At 39.6% G+C, this 13287-nt stretch overlaps 1 protein-coding gene across 6 annotated transcripts in view; it reads left to right on the top strand.

Annotated features, from left to right (window-relative positions):
- The window catches only part of robo1 (roundabout, axon guidance receptor, homolog 1 (Drosophila)), a 197030-nt gene that overhangs the window by 46817 nt on the left and 136926 nt on the right, over positions 1-13287 (top strand). For 4 of the 6 annotated variants that reach the window (XM_040037801.1, XM_040037796.1, XM_040037797.1 and 1 more), the window contains exon 2: positions 6364-6453. The exons of the other annotated variants lie outside the window; for them this stretch is intronic. In XM_040037801.1, the coding sequence (XP_039893735.1) occupies positions 6364-6453 (90 nt within the window). The remainder of the gene's footprint in view (positions 1-6363; positions 6454-13287) is intronic. 6 annotated transcript variants of the gene reach the window in all.

Raw genomic sequence — 13287 nt, 5'->3', positions numbered from 1 at the left:
TAACCACCAGATCTCATTTAAGCATAAAAACCCAAGAAATGTTCCTTGTCCCTGGAAAGTCAGACTTCGGCGATGGAGCAGCTCCAGAAAATGTTACTGGGAGGAATGACGGATTAGAGGCTTGCTTTTTGGTCTCTTGGTTTGGGAAAGAATTGTTCACATTAACATATTGATGGAATTTTCAGAGATTATTAAAAAACACATGTGAACTGAGTTAGAGGGTGTTTTTTCCCTGTGTGTGTTCATGCATGTGTGTTTGTATGTTTAGAGCACACTGCCTGAGTAAGTGAATCAATGAGCAGGACAATATGCCATCATTGTATTTTGTCAGTAATTTGCCGCTGCTTTGAAGTGAGGTCTAATTTATTTGCTCTGCTGCCCTCTAAACTCATTTTCTATCATCACGAGCCTCCAGTTTCTCTTATAGATTACTTTTTCCCCTACCATCCTCTGTCTTATATAGACCAAGAAAGAGAATCTGAACACTAGTATTAGCTGTCATTACTCACACAAACCACCCCCACATACAAAGAAATCTTATGGTATTTGAGTGAAGTGCAGGGTAGAGCAGCTGCATGAAGCAGATTTTATACCAGGAAGTCAGAGAAGGTCACTAGTCTGTCGGCAGTGATGGTGCGGATGTTGACAAGCTGCTTCTGAGTCATGACCATGAGCTGTTCACCTTGGCTACAGAACTTTAAATTCTAGAAAGATCATATTTTTCTCACCTATGAGAAGTCTCTCCCTCTCTCTCATTCTCTTTTCTCCATCCTCCAATTTGTCTCTCTCTGAGCAGAAAAAGTGTTCCAGTGTCACAGAAATGGACATCTGGGCTTTTGGCAGCATGGAGTATGCTTGCCTCAGCTCCACTGGGATGTCAAAGCAAGTTCAGACTCCTTGCAGGCTTTGAACTTATTTGACATCAGTGTGGTTAAACAAATCTGAGAGGCAACATTTTAAGTAAGCATGATAATATATGTTTTACATAACGTAAAGGTATGGGAATAAGATGTCCATAAAAAAGTGTTTTGCAAAAGTTAGCTTTTCAGGGATAAAGGTGCCCTGAAAGCAGCTATGACAGCTTCAGCGTGAGCTGCTCGCTCAGTGGGATTCTACTTGGCACTCACCGATTGCAGCTCAGCAGAGTGACCATGCAATATTTAGCACCCTTCAAGCCAATCAGCACTCTTTGTCCTGGATCTGTCTCACTGTTTTTCTTTCTGTGGTTGGTTGCCGATGCCCTCCAAGCAAATCTATCAGTGAGCAAATTGGCACATATTTCTTCCTTGACGTTTGCGCTTCTATTTAATAACAATCAACCAATCATGCATTCAGAGGTGAGTCACATTCCAACTTTGAGGTGTGTGGTAGTTTTGTAACCAATGAAACCATGAGGGGGGAAAGGATACAGCTCGCACAACCGCAGTGAAATTGTCAATAGCAAAATCCTGTTTGCAGGCATTCATGCACAAACTAACATGTCTGATCAGAACACTTTGTCGTTACACTCGTTTTATTTTCTCCAGCTGGTGCAATGAACCTGTGGCTGTTAAGGACATCAGAGGGTTTGGTGGAAAAGCTGCAAAGTCATTCAGTCAGCCTTTCCCCGCAGTTCACTCATGGGAACTAATACAGGCCTGATTATTGTAGTTTGTCATTGTCAATATCATGGCTTGATTCTTAAATATCTGTTGAAAACATAATGGTTGTGTGGGAAATTAAATAGAGTCTTAAACATACTCAAGCGCTCCCCCTGTTCTTACAGAAACTATTGAAAAACACATAAAATATATTTTTCAGTTTCTAAGTCATGTTTGTTCTTACTAATGGGACCGTTTTAGCTGGTTAAATATACTTTAATCCTTCACAGATCAAGTTATAGACAACTAATATGCACAGGGCTTGGCAGAGTAACATAAAATACAAACAGTAACAGCTTGTGGATTGTATATATTGGTTTCCTCTCATTTATCATGAATTAAACTGCTCTGGTATAATAATTAGTTCATGCTTGGAGCTAAAGGTATTATCAGCTAGCTATTAATGTACTTTACCGTGTTTGCAGGGGTATGGTTTCATACATGAACGTTAAGAGCCAGCCTTTCGGCACAGCTGAAGTGTGCATGTGTGAGTGTGAGCCATTTGCTCCACTTTCTCACGACAGCTGCTGCACGACTTAATGATTTGTGACATGGTATTTTATGCTGTCAACGCACCGTTTTAATCTTGTCTTTAAACAATAGTTTACCAGTTTTGAAAATAAAATGTGAAATGTGGTCTATATGGTATGTAGCTACAGCTGGCTAGCTTAGATTAGTGTGAAGGGTGATACCCAGCTTGGCTTTGTGTTAAAGCTATAAAATCTGCCTACCAGCATCTCTAAAGTCACAAATGAGTATATATTATATATATTATATCAGTGGTTTAATCTGTACAAAAACTGAAATGTAAAAATGAAAAATAGGGATTTTATTGGCAATTGTGTTGGATTATTTATTTGCCATGAGTGTGGACTCCAAGGAAAAAAACTGTGCGCAGCAGTAGGCAGATTTTCTTAGTGTTTGTACTAAACTAAGTCTGCTGACCCCAACTATAAGATAATGTGAGTAGTATTGATCTTCTCTAATCTTCAAGGGGAAAGAAACTATGCATTTTTTTAAATTAAAGTCAAACTTCTCATTTAAACAGGTCCTAATATGCTCATTTTGACGATCATGGTTTTATTCTCAGACTCTACTAAAACAGATTTCCATGATTCACAGTTAAAAAAAATACTTATTTACTATATACTGGGGATTGTGTGGCCATTCAGTTCATCCACTGTCTGGCACAAGTTGATTTTTTTTATTCTTTAAGGTCACCCTCCACCCTTCTTCTTCACACTGTATGTTATTCATCTCTACGTGAAAAAACTGCCTCTCCACTTTGACTTTGTACTTCTCTCCAGCTTTCTGTCCTTAATGCGTACGTATGTATTATCTCAAGGCCTAATTAAAACTCCATTAGTCATGCAGAAAACAAAGAAAGAGTAATCAAAATGGAAATGAATGTAATGGTGCTGTAGAAACAGATGAAGCAGACAGAGTAGATTCTGCTGAAAAGGGCTCTTTTGAAGGAGCTTTTTGTACTAAATTTCTTTACCGTTTTGTTATAGTGAAGGCCATTGAATTCAGCTCCTCAATGACAAAAAATAAAGGTTTTAAGATGGTGTCATGCGTTTGACTATCAGCAGCAAAGATTTTATTTAAATTTGCAGCTTTGAGAATGACTGCTACAAATGAAAGCAGTGGGAATCTTGTTGACTGTGCTTAATAATTAGCATTCTTGTTGGCTGTTCATACTTTTCCCCTCTGTCATCAGACAAAAAAAGTAAACAGATGTTAGTGGAGAACATTCTCAAAGAAACCAATTTAATAAGTGAAATGGCTTGAGGTCCCTTACAGAAATATGCTGCTTCTCTGATCAGCCTGTGTGAAGGAACATGTCCTACAGCAAATAATCAGTCAGTCCTCTTAACAAGCTCCACAGTCAGACTCCCCAAACTAATCATTTTAAGCCCATCCATCACTTTTGCAGACTGCCAGGGTGCCAGTGACAAGATAACAATAAGACAACAGCAAGTCTCTCAGCTTCTTCATTCACATTTATTACAAGCTCCCAGCGTTTGTCACTTAGCAATAACTGCATAAGTCAGACTGGACAGCAGCTGAAGTGCTGATTGACTTCGCGTTGTTGCCAAGATACTAACAGTTCCTAACCTGTGGACATGAAGAAACAGCTGTGGTGGAGAAAAAGCAACATGCTGTTCTGTTTGACTCCGAGGCCAGGGCTTATAACCAGGGGCCCGTGAGTAACAAGGGAGTGGTTTAAGAGACAGAATGTATGCTTTTGTATCTTTAAGTAAGTAGTTAGTTCTCTCCACATGGACCATGTTAATTAGTTAGCAGGGGATCTGATGTTGTGTGCTGTGTTTGGGCTAAAAGAAAAGGGAGATCCAGACTGTGGGTCTGGATATCTGTCTTGATGCCCCAGGGGGATCTGTGTACACCACCTGTTAATGAACTCTGAAGTGGTCTCTAATAGGACCTCCGCTTATGGACCACCCAGGAAATACAGCATAAAGATGTAAAGGGCAGATACTGCAGACAAGACTCGAAGCTAGTGGAGATGGAGAAACACAAAGTCTAAGACTATCTGATCTTATGCTATATATATTTTTTTTATAATAACATGCTTCTGCTGATATGTCTTTGACACAGTTATCTTAACTCAAAGGTTAGCTCAATGGTTGTCAGTCATATCAAACTGTTTTCACCAGCAGAAATAGATGGTAAAGGCCATTTTCACAACTGAGCAAAGATCATCTGCTGATTAAAAGCTGTAAGATGATGTTGAAAGCTCTGAAATAAACTAGTAAGTCATAATCATCCAAAAAGTAAACAAATTCAGGATATTATTTTATTTAAAATTGGCAGATTGATATTTTTCCTTATGCTTGTAAGGAAGATGTTCAATTAAAGCTAAGTAAAGCTGAAAATACTTTCCACAATATTTGTTAGTGTTATTTGCTATTAATGGACCTTTGGACTCAGTTTATAAACTTAACAACATTTTTTTTAAATTTCATCCTTTTCCACTAGAATGAGAAAAAAGCCTTTAAGTCAGTGTATTTGATTTAGTTTATACATGCCTGGTTGTGGTAGTATGTACTATTTTTTTTCTTTTATTTTTTTGCAAAAACACACATTTATATTTTTGTCCTTGCTTTCAGGCTATAATTGCTGCCAGTGTCAAGCTACATTTTTTTTTCCAGTAGCAGATGTTTGTGTTTAATCTGTCTGTTGTGAACAAATTAAAAACAATCTCTGACTGCCGGTGTCATGCTATAATTGTCAGACAGTGCATCAGACCTGCTGTTGATGTCTGTGTTTCTTCATGCCATGCACATTTTCATCTCATTCGTTACATGTGTCATCACACTTCATTCGCATGCACGATACTGAGTAACCTACATGGTTATTAATGTGTGACTCAGTGGCTCTGCTCTCCTGTTGTGTCAGTCGGATCCTGTTGCTTAGACAAACACACAGGCAGAAAAGTGCCAGATAATACGTTCGGGCCAGCATGAAGCCCTTTTACTGCCACGCTAATTGCATCACTGCGAGCACAGCAGGGGTGCGTAATCACTGCATTTTGAATGTCTTCTTTGTGGTTACCATCATTAATGTGTCCAGTGCTGTTGTTAAATGTGATTTCAGGTCATTGCTGTGTATGAAAAGTTTGCATAAATTTGGACTGTCAATTTTCTAATGGTGGGAGTGGCAGACGATATTGTAGGTCACCTTCTTCTCCTCACTCTAATGGCTTAAAGTACTCTCCAATGAACAATTCCGTCTGCCCGTCTGCTATTTATCTGAAGTGATGCCAGATCTCATTGAGGAAACAGATACTTCCGACAGACTGCCACTCACTTAGCTAAAGGGGTTAGATGATTAAGATTCAGTTTACCCCCACCACCACCCACCCCAACTGCCCAGCCCACATTAACCCCCTGTCAGTGGTACACAAAAAGAATGGGCATGGCTGAGCCTGATTTATTTCACACAGAGTCATCATAAGGGCACAGCGGGCCTCTCGGCTCCTCGATAAGCCAGATACACCAGGGCCCCGTTGGCCTTTCTTTTTACTCTCTTCCCCGTGCTGTCCCGCCCTCATGCAGTCTGTCACACATACTCAATCTGTCAATCCAAAAAGAGAGACAGGCACAAAGACGGGCACAAATCAAAAGAAACTGATTAGCGATTAATGGTGCATCATTGTATTTGCATCAGGACTGCGTGCACGGTGTATGTGTGTGCATACAGAGTGATGTTGTCAGTCATGCAGAGTGTGCCCTGGCCCTCCCTCTTCTGTCCACCACATGTGCTCCTATAGGGGTGCAGCCACTTATGGCTATTGATATTGTAGGGATGACTCTGTTGTGCACACACATGCTCACATTCAATCCCAACACAGGGTAGCAGAACAGCCTCCTGCTGAGCCCAAAGAAAAGCTGAAGATTGCATCAACCGATCATTCTGATGGATCTGTTCTCACCTACCGGCTGATTGAAACTTCAAAAGTTTTTGGTTGCTTTGTTTTAGGCGCATAAAAAGGAATTTAGATTATTTGATGTTTGCGTGATGTGGGTGTTTGGACTCCTCTGCAAGAGACAGCGTTTACAGGGATGGAGCCTGGCACTTCTGAGCATATTTACAGTCTGTCTGTGTCAGGGAGGCAGAGGGCTGGAGGTCTGGACCGTGGGTGTGGAAAGTGGGCAGAATGCATCTAGTTTCTCAGTCCCTTTGGTGTTATTGTTGACAGAGACGGGAGTCGCTCAAGATGGTGCCAGCGAAGGGGCAACACCAGCTCCTACCACTGAGCATGAGGATGACAACTCTTTGGGCTACACAGGTACTGCTGCTGCTTTTAACTTAAAAGTCCACTCACATATGTTCTGTGTTTATTGGTTACACAACACTACTTTTGGCTGTTTTTAGTGGAAATATGTCTCAGTGCTCACCTTAAATTTTTGCCAATCAGTTTTGAAGCCACTGAGTCCTCTGTGCAAACTTTTAGTAAAGTAAGACCGGCCTTGTGTCCAGCGGTAAACTTTAGAACAAACAAAACAGGAACTCTATGTCAACCAAGGTACCTGCCCAGAGAGTGCTCTGGGCAGTACTGTCATTTATATGCTGTACACATTCATTTTTGTTTTTTGTTTGTTTATGTTGTAAATGTTTTTTAAGGTTAATCGTGCATGATAGATGTTTACTTTGATTACATAAACACGCAAGAGGATAATAATAGATAAGAGGCATTGATTTGTAAATAACTGAACATAAATCAAGGTTATAGATCAGAGGTCAAATGTGATATGATATTTGGATATTTGGATTCCTAAATGTTGCCAACACAAACAAAGGCAGCAGAATTTTAAGTATAATTTTAAAGATAAATTGCATTTTGTGAATGTTTGACCTTATTTTACTCTAAAGAAGAGGTCAGAAGTCCAAAGGAATATGATATTTATCATGTTGACAGACAGAATGACATCCATGTCAGTGGTACCAAAAACATAACTTTCTTGGGGGATGTGAAAAAAATCAAAATATTTTCCAGGTTCATTTTTCGAGAGAATTTTCAAGTTCAATTTTCATCTTTTTTTTTTTTTTTATTGATCTGCAATGAACAAGCAAACATTAGGCCTCTCTTCTGCAAAACAGATTATAATTAGACTTGGAATTCAATTTAAAATCAGAAAAAGTGAGCTGACTGTCACAGCAAGGCACACCAGCCAATTATACTGTATCTAATCCTTTACTAAGATTGGCAGTCAAAAGGATTTCAGAATGCTTTCAGAACAGCCAGTTGTTTATATTTTTCAATCAGAAAGTATTTTCACAGAATAAATAAGCACTTAGTTTAGACACCATGTTCCATATGTGTTTCAGTGGAAGACGCTTCTGAAAGAGGAGAATTGTGGGAAAATGAGGCACAAAACTGAATAGCATTTTTGTAGTTGGATGTCTTCAATAAATGAGTGCTCTGTAGGGAAATGAGAAGCCAGAAGCAGCTTCTGAGCCCAAGAGACTAACAGACACACATACGCACAAACTCAAAAAGGAAACAAGTCTGGAGAAAATTATTGATGATGCATGTGTTTTGTTTGAGTTTTGGGCTCTTTTCCCAGAGTGCGGGTGAATAGTGTTCCCCCTGTGTTGTTGTAGCAAGAAGGCCTACCTCACTAGGTGATTTACCGGACCTCACACATCTTCAGGAAATATTGTGAAGAAAAGGGAAATCCAAATTGACTGCCAAAATCTTTATGTGGTCCATCACAATGTGTTGTAGCCTTGTAGCTTGTTTTTATACTTGGACTTCTAAAAGATAACCAGCAAAACTATAACATAACCATCAGAAACACCATAGTGTGGCCTTCATCAGTAATGCCAAGGGAAAAGGTCTGAGACATTACAGATATCTCCTAGAAAATGCCAGCTAATGACCTAGCTAACAGACCTTGAAGACTTTGAATGCAGGTTTAAAGAGGAAAATCATGTTGTGTCTGCTTCACTGCATTTGTGTTCATCTTTAGAATGATAAATCTACCTTTTGGACAGTGCCAAGAGTTCATCTTTAATCTGGCCATTTAATCCCATCTGTGCATGAAAATGAAGGAAATCGATCTGGCCCAGTCAGTGAATTGGAAATGAGACTAATGTGCCCTAATACCTCATTCTGCCCCTGATAGAACAAAGTGGGCTGCTGCCAAAGACTCCATTTACAAGGAGCGTGACTCTCTGGATGAAACGTGAGGATAATCTTGACAGCTGCCAGTCTGAGCTAAAAAAAAAAAAAAAAGACTGCTCCATTAATTGTTAAGGTGAAGAACCTTTTAGGTGCCTGGGTTTGTTTAATTATGAGTGTTTTTCATTCGATCTCTGTGACCTTCATCCAGAAACAAAGTTCATTGATTTCTGTGTAAGTTTCACTGATTAACTAATCACACTCTATACACGCGATTCAAGGATCCTATGTCCTTGTCATCCATGTCCTTTTATAACATGTCTGAAATCACTACCAATATCATCATTACTTTAACCTGACCTTCTTTAGTTTAGGTGAAACTAAAAACAACTGCCACATTTCCAGGCACTGACTCAGTAATGTTTTATATTATGGTCACCCGGGACTAATACAGCCTACTGTGAATTTTATAAGGAAACACAAGCTGACCTGAAGTTTGTAACACATTAAAAATATTTTTTATTGGTCCCTTATGATATTGACTCTCAGCCAGCTCTAAATTGTTTCCCGATATCAAAGAGCTTTGCACAGAACTTCACATTCATAATAAATGAGACTGACCTGTGTGAAAGCAGTGGATTAGAAAGGCACGCTAAAACTCCTGCACTTACACTTTGCTAGCCAGTGCTTGGCAGGCATACACACACAGAGGAGACAGGTCTTTGGTTCTTCTGCCTCAACATGAAAGGCTGAGCATTACTTCAGAGAGCACATCAGCACTCATATCCTCCCTCTCCGCTGACAGCTACCATTGCGTTTGTCACAGATCACAAAGGACGGCAACTTCAGAGAGCTGCTCTATTTGTAAGGTTATGGAAATAGAAATAGGGAGGAAGAGAGGGAACTGAAGGTTGCCACGCTGTCATCACTGATTGGCTTCAGAATAGAGGGGTCCAGGCATGTCAAAATGCAGCATTTTATCTTCTCTCAAAGCAGTCACCCCTCAATGTCTCCAAGAAACCATTCACGACACTGATGGATGTGCAGACAGGTGATGGGAGAACAAAGCCGTGTCTAGCTGAGAGCTGCGGAGGCATCAAGGTTAATATTGCTGAAGATCTGATCAAAAAGAAATTATCCATCAGGGTGTTCACATAGTGCAATGCAGGCTGTTAGTCCACATTTCTGTAGTGAAATGAAAAAAGGTGTACTGCGAGTGATAAAGATGATGACTGTATATACACCGTGTAAGATATTCATTCTCTAGGCTGTTGCTTTGCTGAAGTCACCTTTTTGTCTTTACAATCACTTCTATTGACTTACTCAATGCATACTTCTATCTCTAAATTGTATTTAAGCAATAAGCACTGGTTGTCACATTGTAGTATATACTGTAGTCGAGTCATTTCTGATGATGTCTCACACTCTAAAATACTGTATTTGTCAAACAGCAGTCGCCTGATGTCTACCTAAGAATAAACAGTATTCTACCCGAAACATCCACTAGATTGATGCATATACCAAGCGCAGCATGAATGTAGAAAAACATTTAGTGTGTACCCTATTCATGCTGAACCATGCTGGTACTTTCAAAAGAATATAGACAACACTGAGCTGAGCCTAGCTTCTTGCCTATACTGTTGTAGTAAAAGCATGCATTGTGTGACACAGTTCTGTCAGGTGTCATTTTGTCACATGGCACATTTTTATTTTACCATGACGATAAAAGCAAACACAAATGTAATTTTTTGGAGGGAGAAGGTATTTTTTTTTATATTCATGCTAATGTTGCTGTAGTTATTGTATGTTAAAATACAGCATATTTAACTAAATCAAGTCTCAATATCTAATCATTTATACTAAGTTTTACCAAGTATTGATTTTGGTTCATAAACTAATAATAAAATCATTTTAAACCATGATCTATCAAACTGCACAACCAAACAAATTCAGCAGAAAAGGAATTTTAAAAATCAGCTGCTGCTACCAAACTGTACAAAAAGCAATTTAACCTCTGGGAAAAGAAATAATACCTCTATTTAACTGGAGTGGATGGAGTTAATGCTTACTCGATGTCTTTATAATCTTGGCGCTTGTTTTCACCTTATTGATGTGGAGCTGAAGTGGACTGTGCCTGGATACATGGCACAGACAGCGTTATCATGATAGAGATGGAGAACTCTATTTCCTGTTCATCCTTTCTTTTCATTACTGGGCTCTTGCGCTGGCCTTGAGTCCCCACCCTGAAAACCAATTTCCTTGACACCATCACCTTCACATATATTACCCAAGAGTCCCCACAGCATCATCGTGTCACATCTCCATGACACTCATTTATGTTCATCAGACGTAGTGCCCTGATAATCATGATACAGGAACCAAAGAGAATTATACACATTCAGCTTGCTGCACTCGCACACATTATCCCCAGTATGGCAACAGCACTCATTTCATAACAGTGCAACAATAGAGAGATATCCCTTGCCACGCCTGGAGGAGCGATTCACTTGAGATATAATTAGTTATAACCAAGCACTAATGCCCTATATACATCTTCCCTGTAGTCTCTTTGCTGCTGGAGGTTTTTTTTGTTCCCCATCCAATCTCTTTTCATCTCCCTGATCTGCACAGCTTAGCTTAGCCCTGTCCAAAAAAATAGGTCTATTAGCCATTCTTGTCAGGATAGCAAGTGTAGTAATGTGGTCAAGAGGCACTGGAGTGGCAGTAAGATTTGAGATGGGAGTTAGCATGAGTGCAAAGGGGTCAAAACACAAAGACTATGAGGTGAGAATTAAATTAGAATATTCAGATTCACGTTTCTAGTGTCCTCATGATAATTGGGAAGAAAATTGGATGGGGTTTTGCTAAGTGTTAATAATCTTCTGCTCTTGTCCTGTCAAATATGCTTTGTTTCCAAATGAAAGGATAATAAATGTTTTGGGGGTATTTTAGAGTGTAAATGGGTCAAATTTTTCCATTCCTAAATGGTAGTGGTCGAACTGGTTTGGTTTGTCCAGCCATACATAAGTTGGTGGTTCACAAAGTTTCTATAACAGGGACCTCAAATGAAAGCTCAGAAAGGCAAACCTGTCACATGTCAGGGTGAGGATCCTGCCAATAAAATAATTTCAGGAAGAAATCTTTACCTCATTTTACTGACCTGTTTGGATCTCTTTGCTCAACACACAGAGAGGCTACTATAATTCTGGTACAACAATGCAGTAACAGTGTTGTGCGCACAAGTCCCCAAACAATTTTCCTTTACAAAAGAGGCAGCCGTGAGCAGAATGGTTTTTTGCAAAATCAGAATTTAATCTGTTCAGCACAGCAACATTTGGTACAGATATGTGGAGTTAGTTAGTTGTGTGATGAAATTCGGTGGATTTACAATCAAAACATTGACTTGAGAGCAGAGGTACAACACACTACACTCAATTTCTTGTTCCAAGTGAAACTCATTTGTTTTCAAAAAAGTGACCTCTGTTAAAGACTGTTAAAGACAAAGTAAGACTGGTCAAACTAGACTCATCATTAATCTGAGTTTGACAAAACATTAACTGGAGCTGAAGGTAGTTTGTTGTCAGTTCATTATGTACTTGAAGCATTAGATAGCACTACAATCCATTCACAAGCTTTTTGAAAGGGAGAGAGCATTTGAGTTTAGTTATTTATCCACAAATGCACATTAATTACCTATCCTCAATCAGCCTGGCACAAAGGCAGGATTGATCAGGATCTAAGAGCAAGGGTAATTTTTTCACTTAAGCTACAGTTCAATAAAGCCCTGATCCATTTACTAAAGTGTACTAAAGTGTCTAAGTGTCCCATAACTACATCTAGGATTCCAAAACAACCACCAAAGTATAAAAACCCTGATGCATAAGCAGCACAAGGGGGACCAAAGAAATTTTGCCGCTGGTTTTAATCTTGTGACTCATCAGTGGCTTTTTTGAACCTGTTGTATGCCTCCCAGATTTATTGTTTGTAATGACCCATCCAAAGCACTGGTGTTTATTATTCCTGGCAAAACTCTGTAGTTTATATGTTCACTTCCAGAGTTAACTTTGCCCTCAGATCAATTAGCTATCTTTACGAGCCAACGCATAAGGAGTTCTTCGATCTCGCTGACAACCCCATGTGCTCCTCCCAGTAGAAATTACTGTAATAACTGTCAGCCGGACTGACTGGTTGATGATCTGTAAAATCATTGCTGGTTTTATTAGTGGTGATATGATTCATGCATAGTCATGTTGGACATGAAGTATAGCCAGAGACAATAATAAGCCTGTTTCTCTGAGAGTCGGCGTGAGCTGTAGGGGTGCTGTGGAAACTCAACAGTGTGACTGTGTCTCAGAAGGGCTCGCTGTCTGTGTGTGTGAGAGAGGGGAATATCACGAGGAGGTGGGCTGTAAATCTGAGCAGCACCTGCTCCCTCCACTCTGGCGCGTGGTGTGAGGTCAGCAGCACCCAGATATCCCATCGATCATATTTATTGCATTCATCACAGCACCAGTTTGTTTTGGCAGCTGATCGCACCAGGGAAAGAAAAAGAAAGAATAGGCTTTTTATTTGAGGGATGTGAATGCTTTTAGCATGAGCAGCGTCTTTCCTTGCTCGGGATCTTAGAAGATCAATCGCTGATGTTGGCTCAAAGCATCCACTGTAACCGCAACTAGAATGATATTCTAAATACACTTGGAAAGTTACTATAAGAACTACCTCACAGGAAAAATATTAATGCCCCATCAATTCTCAACTTTGTGCCACTTTAGGTTTGTGTGGATTATTGAAACAACAGTTTGTGTTGTTGCTTCACTGATCAATTTCTTTTCAAAATATAAAAGAAAGATTTTACAAACCAAACCATTTTGAATTAGGAATGTTAAGCAGTAACCGGCTATAATAAAAGTAGCTGTAAGACTCTGACAATGGCAGTGTGGGCCTGTTGGCTAGCTGAATCACTGGACTGGCATAAAATGTGGTCCTAGAGGGTTTACC

This window comes from Simochromis diagramma, unplaced genomic scaffold (assembly GCF_900408965.1).
Source record: "Simochromis diagramma unplaced genomic scaffold, fSimDia1.1 OVJJ01000463.1, whole genome shotgun sequence".
Lineage (NCBI taxonomy): Eukaryota > Metazoa > Chordata > Actinopteri > Cichliformes > Cichlidae > Simochromis > Simochromis diagramma.
The sequence above is the reverse complement of the archived record's forward strand: the minus strand, read 5'-3'. Positions and strand labels throughout refer to the sequence as shown.